The sequence below is a fragment of the Durio zibethinus genome, chromosome 6, assembly GCF_047325235.1.
Source record: "Durio zibethinus cultivar Kanyao isolate XHJ-2024 chromosome 6, ASM4732523v1, whole genome shotgun sequence".
NCBI classification, from domain to species: Eukaryota; Viridiplantae; Streptophyta; class Magnoliopsida; order Malvales; family Malvaceae; genus Durio; species Durio zibethinus.
Genome location: NC_143167.1, coordinates 32,194,986 through 32,218,619, shown reverse-complemented (window position 1 = coordinate 32,218,619; position 23,634 = coordinate 32,194,986). Strand labels below are relative to the sequence as shown.

Here is a 23,634-nt window from a genome sequence, read left to right as displayed (position 1 = left end):
AATCACATAAACTATTGGCCTTCTGCTTACCTTTTTCAAATCTGTAGGTAACTAAACAATTAATTTATTATTCGAACTAGCAATGTTTTAGCAAAATCAGAATGTTATTTTGATGATTGTCCGATTATGGAATTCATATTAATCCCGAAGTAAAGAAGTTTATATCAGCTTTCAAAGTTTTTGATAACAAAAACAAGAGAAGCCATAACTCTGTCCATGGAAATGTAATGATAGTCGATAAAAACGCACAAGTGAAGCCAATATCAGACCATCCAGCAACATTCCCTCGATAGTATTTCAATTCTCTCTAATATGACGTTTTTTTGTTCATCAACTATGCATGGACACATTAATATGTTCGAATTCATAGACACGTGTTTTTAAGATTACTGGAATTTTTAAAACAACTGTTTAGAATGTAAAATTGCATGAACATGTTAATTTTGAAAAGTTAAGGTGATAATTGGAAAGTAGATGGCTTGATAGTACAAACCACTACACAATGAAACTGTCATTTTTGACGGTTAAAAAAACATGATTACAACACGTAATAACCTTCCTTAAAAAAAAAAAAAAAAATCCACCCCGAAGTGTGGGCCTTCGTACTGATTTATATAATTATTATAATTAATTATTATATTATACTTATTGAATAATTGATTAATAAATTAAAATATAATTATATAATTAAATTTACTCACAATAATTTTTTTTATTTAATACATTATTAATTATGAATGAAACAATATTAAAAGAGTAACAAAAATACAATTAAAAATTTTCTTGTCTTACCAACTTCCGCAAAGAAAAGGATTGATATGCAAGGGACTTAACGAACTAAAAATTTTAAAATTAGTGGAATCTAGGATTTAGCTACAAAAAATCACATGATTATTGGTTAATTGAAATACTTTCAAGGTAGAAAATAAAATTTTACATGTTACTTGGTGTACTTTAAACCAAAAAGGAAAACATTCTATTTTGATTTTAACCTTATTCGGGCACAATCAACTTTATTTGAAACAACTATTATTCTTCTTTCTTACATTTCACATTTTTATCTCCTTTAAAAACGTAATGAATTTTTCTTTTTTTTTTTTCCTATTTTGTACTAAAATTTAATCAAACTCATATTATTATTATTTTCATTCCCAAACTTTTAAAAGCTGAAGATTCATCTTTCTGTTATTTTGATTTTTGAGTCTTCCTTTAAAAAAAAAATGGTTACGACTTACTATAAAAAAAAGTAAAAACAAAGACAAGGAAAGATTATAGAGCATATAATCTACGGCAAACAACGCCTCCACCTCTCCATAAAGCTGAGAAGGGCACTCACTAGAAAACAAACGACGTCGTTATCCATCAGATACCATTTATTTTCAAATTTTCACACCCTAAAATCAATCTCTTTTACGCTTTTAGTAACCCATTTTTTTCAACCCAATTTACATAAATAATCACACCAAATAAAACCCAAAAAGAAAAAAAAAAGAAAAAGAAAAAAAGAGAGAGGATAGAAAGAGAGAGAGAGAGAGAGAGAGAGAGAGAGATCCAATTATCAGCCAAAAAGCTACGTCGCATTTCCTGCTTCGTCATTATCTGCCAACAATCTCCATTCCTCCTTCCTTTCTCCCCCCCCCCCCTCCCCCCCCCAAAAAAAAAGAGAAACTGTGAAAGTTTCAATCGACGGAGAGAGAGTAGGGATGAGAGAGTGAAATCTCGTGGAGTTTCATTTTCTCTTAAAGAGAAATTAATTTGCTTTTCTTTAAAAATATAACCAATCGATATTCATTGCTGGTAAAAAGAAAAAAATAGAGAAAAAAAGTCGATAATTATTCATCGCTAAAGCCGTTTCTTATGTAGATGATCGATCGAGAGCTTGCATTTGTGAAATGGAGATTGCTTCGAATAGATGAACTGTTTCGATTTTGTTATGAATCTGAGTGCCAGATCGACTCGTTGATGCATTGAGTTTGCTTTTATCTTATTTTCTTGAGGTGGAACCAGTTTGATTTCTTTGTTTTTTGGGGGGAAAACAATGAACAACGGCGGTGCCAAAACAGCCCTGGCTCCGGTGGGAGGACGACAGACGCTGGACTGGAAATTCTCTCAGGTGTTCGGAGAACGGACGGCCGGAGAGGAAGTACAGGAAGGTGTAATATTTGAATTTATTCGATTCGATTTCTCTTAGGGTTTGGTTGTGTCTCACTGTTTATGACTTATTGAAACTTAATGTTTTAATACTTATAGCTCCAAATTTTATTATATAATCATCTTTTCCTCATTTCTGTTTCATTTTCTGTTGTTTAAATTGGTTATACGTGAGTTCAATTCGATATGTATTCGGTTGGATTACTGTATAATGTTAGGATCTAGGTCTAGCTTCTCAAAATGTGATTTGAATCAATGGCGTGTAAATTGTGGTTTATCGATCCGTTCATGTTCCATAATTATCGGTTGAGTTTCAGATGATATTAATTGTTATTGACTGAATGATTGAAATAATTAATTCAATAAACTGTTATTTCATACATGCTTGGCTGTTGTTTTGTGTAAGTTGATCTAATTACTAAGGTCTTGGTCCTGGTGCCAGGCACCATGAAACAATGTATTAAACCTGTCTTTGCTGGACTGAGTTTGCCAGCATGATTGGTGCTCTTGACTTTAGGTTGTGATTTCTAGACTAACATAATCGATATCGAAGTATATTAGCTTCATGTTGTCTTTATTGCAGTAGTTTCTTCACATTGAAGGTGTTGTAGAAAACGGAAAAAGGTCCAAATGAACTAATCAAATGGTCCGACTTAGAATCTGGCAATGTGAGTGACTAGATCTACGATTTACTTTTGTTTTTGGCCTGTGGGAACCATAATTTCTTTATGTGAATTTTTGGCTGGGCTGTTGTTAACCATGATGCCTTCCTTCCATTGTCTCCAACTGTAAGAGGGATTAAATTGAAAATTTTAAGGATGCTCTTTGCTTGATGATTCTGCTTGTGTGAACAAAACAGTTGTGGGCATGATGTGCTTGATACCTGTTTGTCTTACATGCTCTGCTTCCCCTGCACGCTTCATTTACATGTCTTTTTTTTTTTTTTTCTCAGTTGATATCATATCCTCTATTGAATTTGATAGAACTGGTGACCACCTTGCTACCGGAGATCGGGGGGGTCGGGTGGTTCTGTTTGAAAGGACTGACACTCGAGATGTATATCTCTTCACCATTTTCTTGTTTATATTTCTGAAGCTATGTTGTTTCAGTCACTATATTGCTCCAGTGTTCTGTTGCCTTACCTTTTGACACTGTTCTTTGACAAAAAATGTATAATATATAGCATGTTGGACACCGGAGAGATCTGGAGAAAATGGATTATCCAATGAATAGGCAGCCTGAATTTCGCTATAAAACAGAGTTTCAGAGCCATGAACCTGAGGTATTTATTTTTGTTATATGGCATACATAAACATAATGATTGTATGGTTTTAAATGATAAAACATTTGTGGACTTGAATTTTCATTGAAATCATCAAATTTATTGGTTTAATACAGTTTGACTATCTCAAGAGCTTGGAAATTGAGGAGAAAATCAACAAAATAAGGTGGTGCCAGTCCCCTAATGGTGCTCTATTTCTTTTGTCTACAAATGACAAAACAATCAAGTTCTGGAAGGTAGTTAAATGTATCTTTTGTAGTCTGGATTTTACAATCCTGAAGTTGTACACAGATTAGTATTGCGATAATCTCCCTGTATTTTTTTTTCAAAGGAACGTCAATATCCCAAAAGCAGCAGCATAGCAAATCTATAAATCTGACCTGCTGATATTTTGGTCTTTCTAATGTCATTTCGAACTTGGGCAGGTACAAGAAAAGAAGGTCAAGAAATTATGTGACTTGAACGTGGACTCCACCAAAGTCATGAGAAATGGTCCTATTGTTGGTTCCAGTATATCAACAAGCTCCAAACAATTCATTGCAAATGGAGGATGCCCAAGCAATGACTTTTCATTTCCCATTGGGGGTTTCCCATCATTGCATCTGCCTGTGGTAGTTGTCAATCCAGAATGCTTATTTCTAAGAATAACAATTAAATTTTGATATATTTTGATACTTTGGAACCTAGTTTGTTATTTTGTCTTGTTTCAATGGTTTAGGCAATGTTTGATATGTCAATGTTGTCTTGTACATGATTTGCTGATCTAACACGTAATGCTTCTGTCATAATTAGGTAACCAGTTGTGAGACGAACCTTATGGCCAGATGTCGAAGAATATATGCTTATGCCCATGACTATCATATTAATTCCATATCCATTAACAGGTGTGTATACTTATTTGATTGAATTTAGCCTTAACCTTTTCTCCACTCTTAATACTTATATAGGGTGTATCTCTTTCGGTTTCCATTGAGTTTCAACTTCCTTGGGGCTGAATCGTTTTTGTTGCTGTATGTTGGTTTCTGGGTGGTTCTTGACTTTAGAACTTGAAATACTTGGTATTCTAAGGTTGTTCATGATTTTACCAAGTACCTAATTGTTCCTTTTTGTTCCTTTCTTCTTGATTTGTAGTGATGGTGAAACTTTCATTTCGGCTGACGACCTGCGAATTAATCTCTGGAGCCTGGAAATTAGTAACCAAAGTTTTAACATTGTTGATGTGAAACCTGCAAACATGGAGGATTTGACAGGTGGGCATCTGTTTTTTAGATTGTTAATTATGGATCTATTTGGATTTTTTTATCCTCTATTGCTTATGGTTGATTGGTAAAAGAATCAATTCTTTCTGGTATCCCCATCTCTGTTTGCTTTCCCTTCCTCTTTTCACCATCCTCCTTCCTTTATGTTATTATTATTATTATTATTATCTTTTTTTAGGGGGGGGGGAAGGGAGGGATTGAAGGGCAACAAAGGAGAGCGCCAGTTGAGTCGCTTCTTCTTGTTCTCTCTCTTTCTCTTTCTCCTGTTGTTCAATGAGTTTCCTCTTCTCATTCTTTGGCTTTTGCATAGATATGGCAACGGGTCAGGTTGGGTTTTTGTTCACTCGGAACCCAACCCGACTTTATATAATAAATACTCGAACCCAACCCGATATCAAAATATTTTTTTACACATATGCATAAAAATGCAACTAACCCAACCCGAAATTAATAAAATATTATTTTTAATATAAATATAAAATATATAAATATAAAATTAAATATATAATAAAAATATTATATATATATATGTATATATATATATATTGGGTTGGGTTGTGGCGGGTTTGTCTAAAACACCTAACCCCGACCTGACCTGGACTTTTTCCAAAAAAAAAAAAAAAACAATCCTATAGGGTCGGGTTGGAAGCCAACAAATTCAGGTTGGATTGCCAACCCTAGTTTTGCAAACATCAGTCCTATCAATTTATGATGTTTTCTTGTAAAAAATACTAATATTTGTATTTGTCATGTATGCATAATTCATTTGCTTGAATTCATACTTGCAGAGGTGATAACTTCAGCAGAATTTCATCCTGCGCACTGTAATATGTTAGCATATAGTAGTTCAAAGGGTTCAATTCGTCTTATTGATATGCGACAGTCTGCGCTGTGTGATACTCACAGCAAATTGTAAGTGGCCTGTGGTATTTCTGTTTTTCTCTTTTTTGGTTTATTTTATTATGTTGATTTGAAAAGCCATCATTAGGTTTAGTCTATTGTCTTTTCTTTATGTTGTTTTCTTTCTGGTTTTATAAAGTTTTTTGATGGTACAGGTTTGAGGAACAAGAAGCTCCTGGCTCCAGGTCTTTTTTCACAGAGATCATAGCATCAATCTCAGACATTAAGTTTGCCAAGGATGGGAGACATATGTTAAGTCGTGACTACATGACCCTTAAGGTTGATATAATTTTATATGAAATTAATTTCTTCTCTTCCGAGCAACACTTTGCTGTCATATCATACGTACTGGATATGATGCTAGTATAATTGTTGAATTTCTAAATTTATTTACTCTTTCCTCCTCTTCTATTTTTCTGTAACAAGGTTTTGATTTATTGGCTGTCAGTTGTGGGACATAAATATGGATTCTGGTCCAGTTGCCACTTTTCAGGTCCATGAACATCTTAGACCTAAGGTAGCATATTCTTCTAAGATTCTTCTGTTGGGTTTAGATAATAAAGAGAATCCATATTTATTTCCACATGATGGCTGTTTTTCTGTCTTTTTTGGACCTTGGACAGCTGTGTGATCTGTATGAAAATGATTCTATCTTTGACAAGTTTGAGTGTTGTCTGAGTGGAGATGGACTTCGAGTGGCAACTGGTTCCTACAGGTACGGTTTATATATATTTCAATGGTTCTCTTTATCTTCTTAAATAAGCCATTCACTATATGCCAGGAGCTGGACATTATTATAATCTAGTGTTTTCTGAGATTTCAGCAATCTGTTTCGGGTATTTGGCTGTTCTGAAGGTAGTACAGAAGCTACGACACTGGAAGCAAGCAAAAACCCCATGAGGTATGTTCTGATATTGTTGGCTACATGGCTATTGCAAATATAATGATTTGAGTCGCTGTCAAAGGGACTTGTTTGACCTTTCTTGGTTTGAAAAGTCCTGAATCAAAAGAATGCTTCAGATTGTTAGAAATTCCCATTTAAGTTGTGCAATGAATTTCCAGGAGACAAGGTCAGACGTCATCAAGGCCTTCAAGATCCCTTGGTAATCTCTCTGGTATTGTGAGACGAGGTGTGTGTTTCACGTCCTTCATTCAGAGTCCAAATATCGAGATGTCTTGATTTTTATTCCATCAGTTTCATTTGTTTTTCCTTTGTTTTTGCATAATAAATTCTTTTAACCACTGGTTTGTGATATCATTTGATCATTAGTGAATTAGGATTATGACCGATTTCTAAGTAACTAGATTTTGAACAATTTTTGATTCATAGAAAGCATTTATACTTCCGACTTTTGTATGTATGCTTGAGGTTTATTTAACATCTATATATCTATGCATCTTTCCTTTCCATTTTCAGTGAAAGGAGCAGATAACTCCGGAGTTAATTCAAACGGAACTACTTTTGATTTCACAACAAAGTTGCTACACCTAGCATGGCATCCATCTGAAAACTCTCTCGCTTGTGCTGCATCAAACAGTCTTTACATGTATTATGCATGAAGATGATCCAACAAAGCTCGTGATTATTTTGCTGGGCAGAGCTTTTCCTGTTTGCTTTGTCTTCTTCCCTAATTAATGATGCATAAGCTACAGCCATTTATCATACTCTTGGTGACTCATTGAAATTTTCTATCATGTCTTCCAACACCAACTTCTAACACCAGAGTTCAATGTTGCTGTAGCTGATTTGTGGATGAAGTAGATTGACTTTTGCTTCGGGGCAGATCATGCCCACTGATTTAATATTCTTTGTAGGGATATACACAGTGCTATCTCTACTCTTTTTTGTTTAGTTCGAAGAAAATATGATGATTAGCACTCCAACCAATGAAACAAAAGCTTCTCTAATTAGGCTGCAATGCTGCTGGGTTTGAGACTAATGGGATCCTTACCAAATCCAAGGAAAAAGGAGCTAATACCGGTGCATCAATTCTCATTGATATAGTCTGAGTCTGTGCCATTGTGCTTAAATCTTGTACCATTTCAACTTTAAATTTAACACGTGAAATTCCAGTATGATTATTGTTATTTAATTTCTAACTTTTTTTTTCTCTTCTTCCACAGAATTGCTGGTTTGTGTTGGTTTTGGGATGAAGTAGAAGCCCTCGTTTAAATCAAATTTCTGACCTCCATTTAAATTCTGGGACTCAATTTTTTCAGAGTAACTTGCGTCATAACATTTTTTCAATAAAGATGTTTTTGTTAGGCAACAGAAGTATCATCATTTGGGGTTCGTTTCTTTTATTTATGATTTTCGTTTCTCCTACCGATTTTTTATAGCTTTAATCCAATAGAATTAATTAGTGCAGTCAAATTTGATGGGCACGATTCAAGTGAACTCTATGGTGCTCATCGTAATAGTTTGCGCTAGAGGTGTTTATGAATCCGGTTTAGACAATATCTCTCAAATTTTGTCTAGATTTACTCGTATTAGTAAATAGTACAGATCAAGTCTTCTTAAATTATTATTTTTAAAAAATAAAAACATGATAAATTTTTAATTTAATCTTTAGTATTTTTACTGCTATCAAGCTTTAAAATATAAATAATTTAATAAAATTTTTAATATTTACACTAATATTATATACATTTTTATATGTATCACACCAAGCCCGGCTTGAGTTTTGAATATTGATGTTAAGACCTGACTTGTTTTTTAAACGATTCTGGTACTTGGCCAAATTCATTTATGGAGTTTAATATTAATTGGTATAGCAAGATCAATAAGGAAAGCTGGTGGGGAATTGGGATCTTTCTGAAAAGCAAAGTGAACATGGCCACGCCTATAACCAAAAAGGGTGCTTACCACACGGAGCCCAAGACCAAAGTGTAGGTTTGAACAGTCGTGCCTAAAAAATGTAACAACAGATCGAGCTGGAAGCTTCTTCCTCGGTGATGGCATTTCTTCATTTGGGTTTGAAGAGGACTTGAAGGTTGGAGCTTCATCATCTTCAGTTCCAACCTTTTTAACCCTGTGGGAGTGTTTTTGGAGGAGTCTCGAGAGGTTTTGGTCCTTTTGGACTAGAGAATGATGAATTGGATTTTGGTTTCGGTTTTAAATTTAAGCCAATCAAATTTTTTTTTTTGAATGGTGAGATTTAAATTTCTAATCTCTTTTTAAATGCATATTTTTATTAATTATTTTTAATATTAAAATTTTATTTCAAACCAATTCTATCGGTAACTTCTACTTTTACGAATTCAATGTTCGATTGTGTTTTGGTTTTATCGACTCTTTTAAAATTTGTTTTTTACTGTTGTTATTTTTGTGATTTTTAAAATTTTAGAATTTTAAGAAGAATAAAAAAAATTAGTTCTATATTTTATAATGTTTAAAATTTTAAAGTATTTTTAAAATTTTTAATATTACATATTTTAAGAAAAATAAAAATAAAATTTTTAAATCACCTTTCCTTAAATAATTTTTAATTTTTTGTGTGAAAGATAGTCGTCGTCGAATCAAAACTTCCAAATCTCTCGCCCTCTCCGAAGAGAAAAGGTAGAATTCTCTCTTTCTAGAAACCACCGAGCCATGGCTCTGATCACCCGAAACACCGCCAATCGTCTCCCTCACCTCCTTTCAGCACGGTGGGCCCTCTCTCTTCACACCACCCTCCCTTCACTCTCGTCCTCCTCCACCCCAACCACATACGCTCGTCCTTCCCCTCCCTCTACCTCCGTTCCTCCCGCGGGCCTCTCGAAGACTGCCGAATACGTGATCTCCAAGGTCGATGACCTCTTGAACTGGGCCCGTCGTGGGTCTATCTGGCCCATGACCTTCGGCCTCGCTTGCTGCGCCGTAGAAATGATGCACACCGGTGCTGCTCGCTACGATTTCGATCGCTTCGGTGTCATTTTTAGGCCTAGCCCTCGCCAATCCGATTGCATGATTGTCGCTGGCACTCTCACCAACAAAATGGCCCCGGCTTTGCGCAAGTATGTTTAATCTCGTTTCCTAGGGTTTTTATCTAACAATTTAATAAAACTTTTCTTTAATCTTTATATTTTAGATTTGGGGGCTCATGAGAATGTGAATTTTCGCAGTATTAATATTTTTTTACTTGTTGTTGGTTTTTTAGGCTAATTAAAATTTATATTGATTTGCGAGTGAATTCCTAAGATGTTATAGAAATAATTTCTTTGATTTAAGTTTGTTAGTAAATTTCAAATAATGAAGATTTCGATTTCACGATAATTTTGGGGAATATGGTAGATAAAATAAGAATAATCTGAAAGGTAGCTGAAGTTGTTTCTTCTTCAGTCTTAAGCAAACGCCGGTTTCGTGCTCTTTTGTGTGAGACAATGTGGTTGGTACATCCATAGAGAAGTTTACCTCTGTTTTCTATTTGTCTATTCATATCATCAGTATCTTTCTGATTTCGGGGGAATTGGTGAACATTTAAGAAGATAAAGAACTATGATTGCAACATTTTCTGTATGTAATCTTTCAAGGCCTTAGCTTGGTTAGCTGAGCATGGGATTTAAAGGTGTGGTCTAGTTTGAATGGTCCTGGATAAGTTTGTGTGATCTAACAGGCTTGGTATTTTAGTAATTAGATTCGTAATATATTACTACACATTGATGCTTGTTTCCTTCAACTTATGTCTAACTGTTTTATGGTGTGTCTACACATGTAGAAAACTACCCAAACCTAGGCTGAGCTTGGCTTACTTGGCTTGTGATTAAGTCTGATAAGTCCTATAGGCTTTAATGTGTAATGGTGAATTTGGAGTGGGAAGTGCATGCAAAGTTTTGTTGTTTTAATAGTGGTTTGACATTTTGATTTATTTCTCTTGTTTTGCCAAATAAATGGAACCTTAAAATTTTGCATCTGCTGGTGGTTCACACTCTGCACTGCATTTTACAATACTTAGAAGCATTCCCCAAATTTTTTTGCCTTCATTTGTTTCTTGATAATGTATAACACAGTTTTTATTTTGAAGTTTGTTACTCTTGGCTTGAGGCAAAGAACCAAGTCTATGTCTATCTACTTCTTCTTCTTCTTCCTTCTTTCCTTTCTATTTTCTGTTCTTTTCCCAGTCTTCAGTTGTATAAAGTCGATTGGGCTTTGGTAATTTGACCATCATGTTGTATATTTTGCAGGGTTTATGACCAAATGCCAGAGCCTAGGTGGGTCATTTCAATGGGAAGTTGTGCAAATGGTGGTGGATACTACCACTACTCGTACTCTGTTGTTAGGGGTTGTGATAGGATTGTCCCTGTTGACATCTATGTTCCTGGTTGCCCACCCACTGCTGAGGCACTGCTGTATGGAGTTCTTCAATTGCAGAAAAAGATCAATAGGCGCAAGGATTTCCTTCATTGGTGGTCCAAGTAAGGATATCACAAATCGCTTCTGGCCTATTTTGACTGGCATTGTTAAGAACAAATAAATCAGTTCTCTGGCGAAATGCCATATAGATGGAGATTATTAAGATGGTTTTGAATATAAAGTCTCTGAGTGTTACAGATCAGGTTTCTGTTACTTCTATGGTGACTGTATTTTATTATTTGAACTTCAATTTGCGCTGACTTATAGCTTTCCTTGTAAGTTTCAACTACCTGTGCTATTGTTCGGAGGATGTTTAATAAAACTCCTAATTTTCTTGTGGTGTTTCTGATATGATGGTTTGAACTTTGAAGGCAGTTTTGTGGGGTATTTTCTTCATATCCGGGCAACTATGTCAAACATAATGGTGACCATAAATGCCTATGGTGTGGATTTTTAAGGGCTGATTTGGGTTTCCATTGCCATGGTTAGGGGAGTTTGGGTTTCCACTTCATTGAGTAAAGTTTGTGTCGATAATGTGAATTGAGCAGCACTACGAGAATTCTTTTCTGATTTAGGTGGAATTTTCTTCGGTCCATTAGAATGGTCTCTCATGGAGATTAAGATCCAAGATAGGAAATTATTGATAGAGATATTTCCATCTGCTATAGCAACAACAAGAATGTAAGATCCCATGGTGGTAAAGACTGAAATATTTCTAGATTTACAAACTTGAAGATAAGATTCTTTAACAAAAAGATGTGGAATTGGGCTCAACGGGGAAAAAGATTCTTTGTATTTTTGGGCCAAGTAATAGGATCAGGTTCTTATATATGATTGTAAATTTCAGAGACCAATTAAAATTAAGTTATTACGCCATAGCCTGTGTTATTAGTAACTTGTCATGCCATGCATTAATCATCATTATTAATGAAAGACTTCTTTAAAATGACCTCGGTAAAATAAATAATAGTAAGCAGAAGTTAGTCAAGGTAGGGTGTTCATTTTCCAATTGAATTACTTAAAATTGATTTAATTAAATTATAATATTTTATTTTTGTTAATTAAATTGATTTTTTAATTTTAAAAATTTAAAAAATTAAATTAATTTGATCAATTTGATTAATTTTTTGATTAATTAAATAACAACATATATTACATTATATTATATTTTAAAATTTTAATCTTTTATATTTAAAATAAATTAAATAAAATTATTCAATAAAAATATTCAAATATCAAATTATTAAATTAAAATTTTAATAATTTAAAATAAAATGAGTAATTTCTTATAATTTTAGTTATATATATAAATTTTATTATATTGTCATAAAAATTTTGATTAATTTAATTTTCGAATCAAATTAATTAAAATTAAAAATTTTTAAAAATTATTTTTAATAATCAATTAAAATTAATTCAATAATTAATCAATTAATCAAATTAAATCAATTTAATCTATTAATTTAATTAAAATCAAATTTTGAATGCCCCTACTCTTCACCTACACTAAAGCAACACAACCTTTCTACTATCCCATATACACAAAAAGTATCTTTTACCATTTACTTCAGAATTCGAAATATTCAATTCACTTGCTCTAAGTCAAAGAGGGGAAAAAATTTTCAAGTCCAGCATCCAGCACATATATAAATAAATAAATAAATAACCCAACAATAATTTTTTCTCTTTCTTATATATTCTCCCAACCTCACGCTCTCTCTCAATCCCTCTAGGGTTTCTTTCTCTTTCTCTCTAACACAAGCACACAATGGCAGATGAACCACAGTACTCTTCGGGTCCCGACGCCGGCAGCAACAAGCGCAAATACGATGACCAGACACCGCCTTCTTCCGGTGGCAGGAGGGCGACAGGGTTTTCCTCCATCCCAGATTCGGTTCATCCTTCCTACAACAGCGTTCCACCACCGCTTGACGGCATCGAGATGGCCAAGCAGCGAGCTCAGGAGATTGCTGCTCGCCTTACTCTCTCTGCTGCCTCCGCTGGCGCTGAGACCAAGCGCCCTCGCGTCGAAAACGGCTCTGGCGGTGGTTTTGATAACGACAAGGGATTCAGCTCTGCTCCTTCTGGTATAACTTCTCTTTTTATCCCTTCTTTTTTCCTGCTTGTGAGACGTGTTCTTTAAGAGATATGTTCATTGTTTGAGTAGGTTGTTGCATCTTGGGTTTTGTATTTAGGATTTCGAACTTTTAATAATATATATTAATTAGCTTTTCGCTGCTGCTCTTTTTAACATGCTAATAGTGTAGATCTGATTTCTGAAAGTTGATGTAAAGCGTAATGAAAAGTTTTAGTGAATACAGATATAAAGCCTATGTCAAACTCTGCTCCTTCAGCTATACCGGTTTCTTATGGTAGCTACCATGGTACTAGCAAAAAGATTGACGTTCCACAAATCAGGGTTGGTGTTATAATTGGGAAAGCTGGAGAAACCATTAAATATCTTCAACTACAATCTGGGGCAAAGATTCAAGTCCAACGAGATATGGATGCAGATCCTAATTCCGTGACTAGGCCTGTAGAGCTCACAGGCACTGCTGAACAAATAGCTAAGGCAGAGCAGTTGATAAATGATGTTCTTGCTGAGGTTATTCATTTTGCAATTTTATTTATGTGAAATCGATGTATTGCCCTTATGCAGAATATATGGAATATAATTATACTCTTTAATCTTTTGTCCAGGCTGAAGCAGGAGGTTCTGGCATAGTTTCTCGAAGATTGACAGGACATGCTGGAAGTGAACATTTTGAAATGAAAATTCCAAATAACAAGGTATGCCTGTGTAAAATCATTACCCAACTTTGTTCATTGATTTGTTTCAAGGTAATATTAATATGTGCATGATCTCAGGTTGGTCTGGTGATTGGTAAAGGTGGTGAAACAATTAAAAATATGCAAGCTAGAACTGGAGCACGTATTCAGGTTTGAATCTTAAGTTTCATCTTTACTTGGAAGTTGTCTATTGTTGCTCTAGCTACATATTTGCTGACATGTATTTTTTGAATTATAATAGCTAATTTGGGACAAACTTTTATGTATTTTTAATCAGTTTCTTCACTAAACCCTTCTGAATCTTGTTGTAATTGAACCGGCAAATACAGTTTGTGACAGCAGTCCCACTGTTGTTCTCGTGCAGGTGATACCATTGCACTTGCCCCCAGGTGATACATCGACAGAAAGGACATTACACATAGATGGGTCAAGTGAACAGATTAAAAATGCAAGAGAATTGGTTGATGAGGTCATAAGTGAGGTATATTTGGTTGTGATGTTAGGAGTAAAGGTTTTCCTCAGTTTAAATTATTGTTGTCCCGTTTCTTTAACAGAATCTTTAGTATTTGTTTTGTACTTTTATTATGTATGCCTACTCCTGTAGGGTCCTGTAGTTCTATCCATAACTTCTCTTACAGTTTAATTTTGCTTTGAGTGTTGATTTGTTGTGATCTTCTGGAGCATCATGTTAGTCTTTACAACATTAGTAACAGTAGGACTCTTTTATAATTTCACTTTTATCGAGACTTTCTCATTAACATTGCTTAAGAAATTTACTAGTTCAGATGTTGTAGAGGTATTAATTTCTTAATTGCAGGGCAAAACCATTTTTGTTCATTTGGGTAAAGTAGGAACTAAATTTCTACTCTATACTGTGTTTATTTTTTCCTAAATAGATATTGCATTATTATGACCTGTCAAGCATTGCCTCTGGTCAATGTTCTGAAAGTCACCCCTTTATTTTAACAAAATTCTTACATTTTCTTTTACTTTTATATACCTGTTGAGGAAGTAGATGGTTGTCCCATGCAGGTTATAATATTTCTTCTGAGTATTCTGCGGAATAATTATCCTAGACTTGCTTCTGCATCCCATTTCTTGATGTAGTTATTAGTCGCTTTGAGATATAGCTTGGATTTTATATTATCATCGATTTCTTTTCTTCCCTTTGTTCCACCTGTAAAATCTTGAGAGTTGCAGAGATCTTTTGGTGGTGATCCTTGTTGCTATGACAGCTGGTTGAGAAATTGTAATATGTGTCAAAATGACTAGTGGGAAATGAGCCTCTCCTCCACTTTGTAAGAGATTCAAGGCTGTTTGTATCAAAATTTTCTGGTTCTAGTTTGATATTAGGAGCTGGATAACGTGGAGATTTGCACTTCTTGGTATCCTTCTTGAAATCTTATGGGCAGAGTTATAATTTTACATGTTAGGTTTAAACTGTCAAGGTCTTATCTGCAGTTGGTTTCTTAAATATTATTAAGCTAAATTGTGTGTTTAGGATTTGGACAGAGTTCAAACTCAATAGTTGGAATTGCCAAATTTTTGTGAAGAGTGATGGTTATTGTACTTTAGTTTTGCTCAAGTTTTGTGCTGATATTTTGATACTTAAGGCTGGTCTTACCCATTCATTTTATATTAGGATATCACAGTATAAATGAGGACTTCATTCTGGTGATAAAACTCCAATATTTTCATCATTCTTTGGTTTTATGTCTAAGTGACTCGTTGGGATTATGGCATGTTTTGCCACCAAATGTGCTTATTAATTGTAAAGGATGAGACTGATATTGTCACTGGGAACTATTGTAGGATTAGTCTGTATTGGACAATTGGTGACACCAACATTGATTTCTTTCTGTTGGTGTTTCCTCTCCGTTACCCTGGTATGGTTTCAGATCCTATTTCTAATATTTAGTGATCTTATACTGGAGATTGGCTTGAAGTTATTGTTGGATATAAAGGTTGCTAAATACTAGATTCTTTTAACATTATGACACTTCAGGATATTTAATATGTATTACAACAATATTCCTATTTCTGTTAACCTTCGCTTTTGTTCAATAGTAAAGAAGGATGATATAGCCTTTGATTTGTAATTTGGCTTTTTTGTTTGAATCTTTAAACCTTTTCAATCCTATCTTTACTTCTTTGTATTGTCCCTGATTTCTTCTGTCATCATAATTTAATAGTGTTGGCTGGGAGTTGACAAATTCACATAACTCTAGATTTGTGGATATCTTGCACTGAAATGTCGTGTTTCCTGGGATTGTAAATTAAACTTCCTATAGTTGCTTAAAGATTGTTTTCATCTGTGTTAGTATAGAAACTTCCCCATATTTCTAAATGTCATTTTCTTAGTAGCATGTTGCTTGATGTTCTCTTTTCTTAACATTAACTGAACGAATTTTTATTCACTTTGGATTTCACGTTGTTCACTACTTTAGTTGGATTTTGTCTTTTAGAAAACCTCAAGTTTAAGGTGGCATATTTGATTAAAATTTGTTTTTTTTGGCGTCTTGTCTCTCATTTATTCTTGTGTTGAAGTTGTTTTATTTAAAAGTTTATCTAAAAGTTGCAATTTTGATTGCATTTATTCTAGAAAACTTCTCTCTACAATCAAAAGTTAGCTCTGCTCTAGTATTTCTTGTCAGAATTATTCCCAATGTGGCTAGGGTTCAAATATTTAGCAAAATCCTCTATTTTGGTGATACAAGTTGATTATCTTATCTAAATGTTGATAATCATCTTATAAGTGTTTGACCTATAATGCTTTTTTCCTTGCTTTTGCTTGGGGAATTCTAGGGTCTGTTCTTAAGAGAGATCATTTGCTTAATGCATGTTGATTGATTTTTCTAGGATGTTGTCATTCCTTATTTGATGCTTCTGTTTGTTACAATGCATCAATTGGATATTGGATAGATAACGTACTTTTAACTATGATTGGATATTGGATAGATAACGTACTTTAACTATGAGTTTCTTGCCTGTATATGGCAATGGGGTTCATAGTTTTTTTTTTTTTTTTTTTGCTTTGATGTGAAATCTTCTATTAGTATTTGTGGGGTTCTTTTTTTCTTTTTGCACCCATTCACTTCGAATAGGGAGAGGATGGGCTTCTGCAGGAGTAAATTCAATAACCCCTCCGACCATACGGTATGTAGGCATTTATACCCTTCATACTATAGTGCAAACTCCATTAAATCCACTGTGGACATATTTTGCTTATTTTTGCAGTTTTATGCTGATTTTGATACTTGCTATTTAGTTTTTCTTTTTTTTTTGTATATTCCTATTTGTATATAGATGCATATTCTGTTATGCTGTATGTGTTTGCCAGCATCATCGAAAAGTCCACTTTGGTTATTTGAGAAAACAATTTTGTGCAGAATCGTATGAGAAATCCAGCAATGGCTGGAGGCTATCCACAGCAAGGTTATCAAGCACGACCACCTACAAGCTGGGGCCAAGGGCCTCCTCCAATGCAGCAACCTGGTTATGGTTATATGCAGCCTGGGGCATATCCTGGCCCATCACCACAGTATAACATGTCTCAGCCACCATATGGGGGCTATCCTTCCCAACCATCATCTGGTGGATATGCTTCTGGTTGGGACCAGTCAGCTGTACCACCAAACCAGCAAAGCTCTGCTGCAAGTGGTTATGATTACTATAACCAACAGTCTTCACAGCCGCAGCAAACACCTGGTGGTTCAACAGCTCCAGCTGATAACAGTGGTTATAATTACAGTCAACCTCCAGCTTCTAGCTATATGCAACCAGGACAAGGTTATGCTCAGGATGGCTATGGTGGATACCATGCACCTCCACAATCAGGTTATGGACAGCAATCATCATATGATCAGCAACAAGGTTACGGTTCTGCACCGAGCTATGGTAATGCAATGAACCCAACTCAAGAGGGTCACACACCCTCCTATGCTGGTCAAGGGGATTCAGGTCAAGCACCTACATCTACCCAACCACCTGCGATGGGCCAGCAAGGGTACAATACAAGCCAGCAGCCTAGCCCAAATCCTGCAAGTTATCCACCTCAAGGAGGTACTCAACCTAGCTATGGAATTCCTCCAACTTCCCAGACTGGCTATGGGCCTGGATATGGACCACCACCGGTGCAGAAACCTTTGGCCAATCCCCCTGTCTATGGGCAGACACAGCAGTCGCCCACCACTCCAGGTAGCTATGGCCAGCCAGGATATCATTCACAGCCACCATCATCTGGTTATGGTCAACCAGAAACAGGTTCACAACGTGCTCAATCATCTAGTTATGGTGCCACATCTGCTCAGCCAGGATATGGTCCCCCACCCTATGGAGCACCTTATAACACTTCTTATGGTGGTAGTTACTCACAGGCTCCAGCATATCCTGCTGACAGCAATGCAAGTGGGAGCGCACGTGGGACTTACGAGGCAACACCAGCTTCTCAAACTGCTCAACAAGGTGGAGTTGCCAAGGCATCGCCCCAAAGTTGATTTGGGGTGAGTTTGTTGAAGACAATTTATATTTTGGTAATTGATGCAGATGGCTTATTGTATTCCAGTTATAGGTGAAGTTAGTTTTTGCAGTGTTTTTAAGACACTGCTAGTAGTGTTTCACTTCGAATATTTTGATGCTGCAAATGGTTTTGGATAGTTTATTTGTCTCCCTTTATGCTTTTGGTGTAAACCGAGTACTATGCCTGCTTGTTTCTAAGTAGTGATTTTATTCTGATATTTCCACCTGGTTTGGTTGAACTTACGATTGATATTCTTGAGGAATGTCTAAATCCAGTGAAGTTGATAATGATATTTCAGAAGGCTGAAGCTGCATTACATCATAGTTGACCTCACTAGAGATTTCAACTGCTCTAGCTGAAGGCTGGATTTTAAGCAATAGTCAACTGGCCCAAAAATCCACCATTTTGGAAGCGAGCTAGTAGTTAACTCTACCCAATTAAGTGTAATGAAGGCAGATTGAAATAAAATCAATGCCTTTTAAAAATTTTTTTTTATTTGGAGAAAAATACCTCTTAAAACTTAAATAATTGATAGTAGTAATTTTTAAGTTCTAATCTTTACTTCAAAATTTAGAGAAATAAAAATGTTAATCATGTAAATTCTAAAAAATAGGGAGCAGATTCGAAAAAATCGTATGCAAGTTATTTCCTTTGTGCTATGCGTATATTAAAACTGCAAAAAAATAAAAATGATAGTGCCTCTTATGGTTGACTTTGTTTGTTGGGGACTGCAGGATACTGGAGAGATAATGAGTATTCACCGCAGGATACTGGAGAGGATTCACCGCACCAGAACATAAGTTAAAATCACCAGGTATTTATACAAATAAAAAATAATAATAAAAAGTTGTAAAACCCTACTTCCCCCTCTGCTGCTCTATATATATCTTTCTCTTTCTCATATCGCCAAAAACAGATATCGATAGGTATCCGTTCGTTCGTTCCTTCCTTCATCCAGATTGTAATGCTGCTTTTCTCGTTTTTATCTTTCCTTGTTTTTATCTATCAAAGATTTTGAAATTTTTATCGATTCTGGTTTTTGGCGTTTCGATTCGGTTTATTCTTAGATTCTTCAATTACGTCTCTTGTTTTGTAAATTGATTTATTAATTTTACTTCTTTAGATCTATAGCCTGGGAATCAAGTTATGGTATTATGAATTTAACAGCTCTTGATTCTGTAATTATTTGATGGAAAATTGCCAAATTATGCAAACATCATTGTTGAGTTGAAAATTTTTTGGCTGAATATTTCTAATGGAATTTCTGTGTATCTTAAACATATTACGATTCTATCTTGGTGGTTAGTTACTTGGTTTTGTTTGTGAAGCCGATGGCGTTGGTATCCAAGTTAGCTCAGTTGCAGTCCAAGGCAACTCAGGCATCTCAATTTGTAGCAAAGCATGGTCCTTTATACTACAAGCAGCTACTAGAGCAGAATAAGCACTACATTCAGGAACCACCCACTGTTGAGAAATGTGATCTTTTGTCAAAGCAATTGTTTTACACTCGTCTAGCCAGGTTACCCCTTTAATCTTTTTCATTCTTCTGTTATATTGTAATTTTGGTTTTTTTTTTTTTTGGGGGTGGGGGGTGTTAAATCTTTGCATTATTTCGATTGACATGGATATGATGGCTGGAAAGTAAAAGGTCTGAGCAGGAAGTTTATGCTGGTAGTTGATGATGGTGTCAGGGTTAAAAGGAAAGGGAGAGGGCCCCTGTCCTTGTTTCAAGCATTGCATTGTGACTTTCGCAACCTCTCCTACAACAATCATTGTTGTGCTTAAGCATGGCAGCGGGTTGAAATAAAAGGCGTGGGCTGCCTTTTAGTATTAAACGCCAGTCTAGACTTCTCCCAACATCATATATTCGTTTTTCTCTTTTGCCTTGAACATTTATCAGCTACCCTAATGCTTCCATGCATTGATCAAACCTTCTTGCTGATCCATTGAATTTTGTTACTTCGTTTGTGAATAGTTTTTTACTTCTGAGTCTTTGCTGATTTACTCATTGCTGACATTCAGAACATCTGGAATTAAGAAGGCCAAGTGTTTTTTGATTGTGATTTTCTTTGGTTGTTATCTGCATCAATCAAAATTTTCTACTGTCTCATAGGGTAAATAGCTTTTAAGTTTTAATGATATGTAATCTCCTGAATTTGATGCAGTGTTCCTGGTCGTTATGAGGCATTCCAGAAGGAGATTGATTATGTCAAGCATATGTGGAAGAACAGGAAGGAATTGAAGATCGAGGACGCCGGCATTGCTACTTTATTTGGTTTAGAATGTTTTGCTTGGTATTGTGCTGGAGAGATTGTTGGTCGAGGGTTCACCTTCACTGGTTACTACGTCTAATCGAGTCAACAACAACAGCTTTCACCATGGTCTTTTTCTTGATGTTTTTGTCATAACATACGATTTTCTTAAAAATAACCGAGTTAGCAACAAGCCATTTGTTTCAATGATTCTCTCGTTCCATATTCCTCATTGCATGAATGATGGATCTCATGATAAGCTACGCCAATATCCATTGCAATTTGACCAATTAGAGGTTGAAGGAAAAGGGTGCTAAGCGTAACCATTTGACTCAGAAATTAACCGATAGATGTTAATTGCGTATATAAAAAATGTTGCAGACTGGAGTAATCTTTAATCACTCTTTATAGGTTTAAGTGTGATTTGTTTAGCCTTTTTTTTTTTTTTATAAAACGGTGGCAGTCTGGCACTGGGCAGCTATATATTTCTCTCGAGAGAAGTGGCAGATATATGTAAAACATGTGGTCGTAAGCGGCCTATCAACACCTCTTTGAAAATAGAAAATATAAAGTTTAAATTATTATTGTTTATATTCGATTCTAACCTAAAATATATATGTATAATTTGTGTTTAATTCGTATTTAATTTGAAGTTAATTTAATATAATATTTATATAATTATATTTTAATTATATAAAAATGTATATTTTTATATATATCAAAATGAAATATCTTAAAACTTGTTTTAGATTTGATTTTAATTTTTTTTTAAAAATATCTGACTCACTTGACTCTCAATTTAAAAAAAAAAAAAAAATCTTATGAAATTAAAGCGGATGAAAATTCGTCGAAGTATTTTTGTCATCACTGAGTGCACCGACCCGAAGCCTGAGCAATTTTCTGATTTGGTGGCATAATTGTGGACAACAAAAGAAAGTGACCGCCACGAAGAATGCATAATAACTGATGAAATTATTTTAAGAAAAAATATTAGTATTTAAAAAAAATAAAGAAAATAAAGGAAAGGGCAAAAAAAATAATGTTAAATCACTGTCTATTTGAGTAATTTCACTAGGACAGGACCAGTGTTTTAGGGTTTTCGAGAAACCTCTATAAAAGCAAGTTTAAACTCTTAAGCTACGTACTTCGTCTGCAGCCTCCTCATCTCAACACTTCTCAACTCAACTTACGCCGCCTCCCCTTTTTCAGTTCACTCTGCTTCACTTCCTCCATTTCTCTGAGTTCCCTTCCCTTGCCTTTTTTTTTTTTTATCTTACCTATCTTAGATCCCAAACCTTAATAGTACAGCCAGAATGTTCAACGCTATCGCTCTTTCCACCCAGAATCTTTCCTTTTTCACTATCAGTCGTCTAATATTCTATGCAGCAGCAATCCGTACGATTGCATATTATACAAATACTCTGGCACCGAGGTAAATGCTTTTATCTTGCTTTTCTTCTTTGGATCTTATCTTATTATTTGATCACTTGGGTAGCTATCAGTGAGTGGAATTCCTCTGACAGTTAAAATATAGCCTCAAAGAACAAATTTCTTGCTACCTTGGGAGTTGTTGCCAGGAAGAGGAAATTTTCAGTCAGCTGAGTCCAGAATTTTTTCAGGTACTGGAGATTTTCGTCTTGTTTCGTATTAAACCCTTTTTCCCTGGGTTGCTAAACTATTAATTTTTTTGTTTGCGAATGAGTATTCTCCGGTAAAATGTGATTAGACTGATAGCAGATTAGCTCCATATCAGAGTCAACAGCAGGTGCCAATCCATGGCGACCTGACTGCCGCTTGGAGCGTAGATTTAGTTAAACGGGAGAAGACCCATGAAACTCACTTTGTTTCATGACACAATAACCCGTTCACATTTCACTATTGTCTTGTTTCCCTTCAAATTTTTGAGCTTTTTTTCATGTTCTTGTTTTTAGTTATTTTATAGTGCTTTAAGAACGAAAATGTAAGTTGCAATGTAGTTTTTTAGGAGCTCAACAGTTGAGGGGCATCCAGTCAGACACGGGTGTTTGTTGTTTACAATAGCAATCCACCTTTTGCATGGTGCCCAAAGCGAGCTACTTACACGATTGGAGGGAGCCTTTGCTTCTCCATGGTTTCCTTCAAATTTAAAGGAGCTAAATTCGTTACTTTTATATTCCTCCAGTTTTCTATGTTTACACTTTTTTGGCAAATTGTTTTGCATTATTGGTATTAGATGATTCTGTTACCTGCATACATTTATACTCTGAAGTCTAAACCATGTAATTGGCTCCAGAATTGAGTCAGCAGCGAGTGCCTTCTCCATGGTGCCTTATCTGCCGCTGGGAGCCTATAGAGACTAGCTGAAAGATGGCTTGAAATATTTCCTAATTTCATGTTAGGAATTATACAATTTTCGGCAACAGTTTCTGTCAACTCCACTTCTCTCTTCCTGATTCTTTTCTTGGTGATATTATACTTAATTATTATTAATTTCATTCCTCTGCGTATATAGAGCTATAGACCCCCTTTTGATTTCTTTGTTTTCACTGCTGATTGCAGGATGCACCTCATTACTCATTTGCTACAATCCTGACTTTGGCTTCTGGAACGGAAGCTGTACTTGGATTATATAGCCTTTGGTTATGAGAGATTCACTGTTAACTCTGAGGTTTAGGCGTATTGGCAGAGACAAATGTATTGGTTTGCTTGTGGATTTTGTAAAGAAAACTAGTTCCCCCACTGTGAATAATATTGTTGTATGTTTAGATTATTTGTGCATCATTAGTAAATATAACCAGTAATTCAGAAATCTGAAATCTCTTCTGTGAAGGGATCTCAACTGTAATTGCAATGTTATAAGCTGATAGACTTTAATTGCCAGGGCTCTCTCTGGCTTTTCTCCGTATGTAATTTTCCATTGTGATTGAACGAATCAACATCTAAACCAGAATTGGAAGTGAAATGCAACAGCTCAGATTGAATACATCTGATTGAGCACAAAGAAAAAACTGTACATCAGCTTCATTGCTTTGTTAAAACTGCAAAGGTTGTGAATAGATTATCCCACTGAAATTCTGATAAAGCAGTGGGTTATTTCAATGCCAAGAGTAACAGGATGGAAACACATTGAAAATGCAAGTACTACTGAAAACCAGAGTGATGGGGTTTTA

At 35.1% G+C, this 23,634-nt stretch overlaps 4 protein-coding genes and 1 long non-coding RNA gene across 16 annotated transcripts; all 5 read left to right on the top strand.

Moving 5' to 3' along the window:
- The first annotated feature begins 1,586 nt into the window (after positions 1–1,586).
- Positions 1,587–7,876, top strand: LOC111284487 (serine/threonine protein phosphatase 2A 55 kDa regulatory subunit B beta isoform-like). 7 transcript variants are annotated; one of them, XR_016343163.1, is made up of 16 exons: positions 1,587–2,153; positions 2,738–2,819; positions 3,104–3,207; positions 3,335–3,433; positions 3,550–3,669; positions 3,859–4,044; positions 4,226–4,317; positions 4,565–4,683; positions 5,481–5,604; positions 5,748–5,871; positions 6,041–6,109; positions 6,216–6,307; positions 6,416–6,493; positions 6,655–6,722; positions 7,010–7,602; positions 7,717–7,876. XR_016343163.1 is itself a non-coding variant. In XM_022873144.2 (15 exons), the coding sequence occupies exons 2-15, from the start codon at positions 2,795–2,797 to the stop codon at positions 7,150–7,152; spliced, it is 1,443 nt and encodes a 480-aa protein (XP_022728879.2). In that variant the 5' UTR covers positions 1,587–2,153; positions 2,738–2,794; the 3' UTR covers positions 7,153–7,702. The 7 variants fall into 7 exon arrangements, 3 of the variants coding, with proteins under 3 accessions (XP_022728879.2, XP_022728878.2, XP_022728877.2); XR_016343162.1 differs by having other exon boundaries at positions 2,735–2,819; positions 7,010–7,627; XR_002689517.2 differs by lacking the exon at positions 2,738–2,819.
- A 1,222-nt stretch (positions 7,877–9,098) lies between these two features.
- Positions 9,099–11,273, top strand: LOC111284488 (NADH dehydrogenase [ubiquinone] iron-sulfur protein 7, mitochondrial-like). Its single transcript, XM_022873145.2, has 2 exons — positions 9,099–9,588; positions 10,756–11,273. The coding sequence occupies exons 1-2, from the start codon at positions 9,185–9,187 to the stop codon at positions 10,988–10,990; spliced, it is 639 nt and encodes a 212-aa protein (XP_022728880.1). The 5' UTR covers positions 9,099–9,184; the 3' UTR covers positions 10,991–11,273.
- Positions 11,274–12,646: 1,373 nt separating this feature from the next.
- On the top strand, positions 12,647–20,692 carry LOC111284485 (uncharacterized). 6 transcript variants are annotated; one of them, XR_016343159.1, is made up of 9 exons: positions 12,647–13,011; positions 13,246–13,529; positions 13,625–13,714; positions 13,793–13,864; positions 14,079–14,195; positions 17,104–18,216; positions 18,968–19,047; positions 19,562–19,752; positions 20,399–20,692. XR_016343159.1 is itself a non-coding variant. In XM_022873139.2 (6 exons), exons 1-6 carry the CDS (start codon positions 12,693–12,695, stop codon positions 18,208–18,210), a joined length of 1,989 nt encoding a protein of 662 aa, XP_022728874.2. In that variant the 5' UTR covers positions 12,647–12,692; the 3' UTR covers positions 18,211–18,450. The 6 variants fall into 6 exon arrangements, 3 of the variants coding, with proteins under 3 accessions (XP_022728874.2, XP_022728873.2, XP_022728871.2); XR_016343158.1 differs by having other exon boundaries at positions 13,237–13,529; XR_016343157.1 differs by having other exon boundaries at positions 13,231–13,529.
- LOC111284489 (uncharacterized) lies at positions 19,565–20,692 on the top strand. The gene is made up of 2 exons (XM_089762981.1): positions 19,565–19,752; positions 20,399–20,692. The coding sequence occupies exons 1-2, from the start codon at positions 19,565–19,567 to the stop codon at positions 20,583–20,585; spliced, it is 375 nt and encodes a 124-aa protein (XP_089619107.1). The 3' UTR covers positions 20,586–20,692.
- Positions 20,693–21,626: 934 nt separating this feature from the next.
- Positions 21,627–23,234, top strand: LOC149518586 (uncharacterized). Its single transcript, XR_016343161.1, has 3 exons — positions 21,627–21,917; positions 22,009–22,104; positions 22,758–23,234. It is a non-coding gene; the product is annotated as an uncharacterized LOC149518586 (long non-coding RNA).
- Positions 23,235–23,634: the final 400 nt, after the last annotated feature.

Bases quoted from the DNA above. Each gene is read 5' to 3' on its own strand.
- LOC111284488 (XM_022873145.2), top strand. From the start codon at position 9,185: ATGGCTCTGATCACCCGAAACACCGCCAATCGTCTCCCTCACCTCCTT. The intron at 9,589-10,755 runs GTATGTTTAATC...TATATTTTGCAG, and splicing joins ATGGCCCCGGCTTTGCGCAA to GGTTTATGACCAAATGCCAG.
- LOC111284489 (XM_089762981.1), top strand. From the start codon at position 19,565: ATGGCGTTGGTATCCAAGTTAGCTCAGTTGCAGTCCAAGGCAACTCAG. The intron at 19,753-20,398 runs GTTACCCCTTTA...AATTTGATGCAG, and splicing joins TTTTACACTCGTCTAGCCAG to TGTTCCTGGTCGTTATGAGG.
- LOC111284485 (XM_022873136.2), top strand. From the start codon at position 12,693: ATGGCAGATGAACCACAGTACTCTTCGGGTCCCGACGCCGGCAGCAAC. The intron at 13,012-13,230 runs GTATAACTTCTC...CGTAATGAAAAG, and splicing joins ATTCAGCTCTGCTCCTTCTG to TTTTAGTGAATACAGATATA. The intron at 13,530-13,624 runs GTTATTCATTTT...TCTTTTGTCCAG, and splicing joins TAAATGATGTTCTTGCTGAG to GCTGAAGCAGGAGGTTCTGG.
- LOC111284487 (XM_022873142.2), top strand. From the start codon at position 2,039: ATGAACAACGGCGGTGCCAAAACAGCCCTGGCTCCGGTGGGAGGACGA. The intron at 3,434-3,549 runs GTATTTATTTTT...GGTTTAATACAG, and splicing joins TTCAGAGCCATGAACCTGAG to TTTGACTATCTCAAGAGCTT. The intron at 4,318-4,564 runs GTGTGTATACTT...CTTGATTTGTAG, and splicing joins AATTCCATATCCATTAACAG to TGATGGTGAAACTTTCATTT.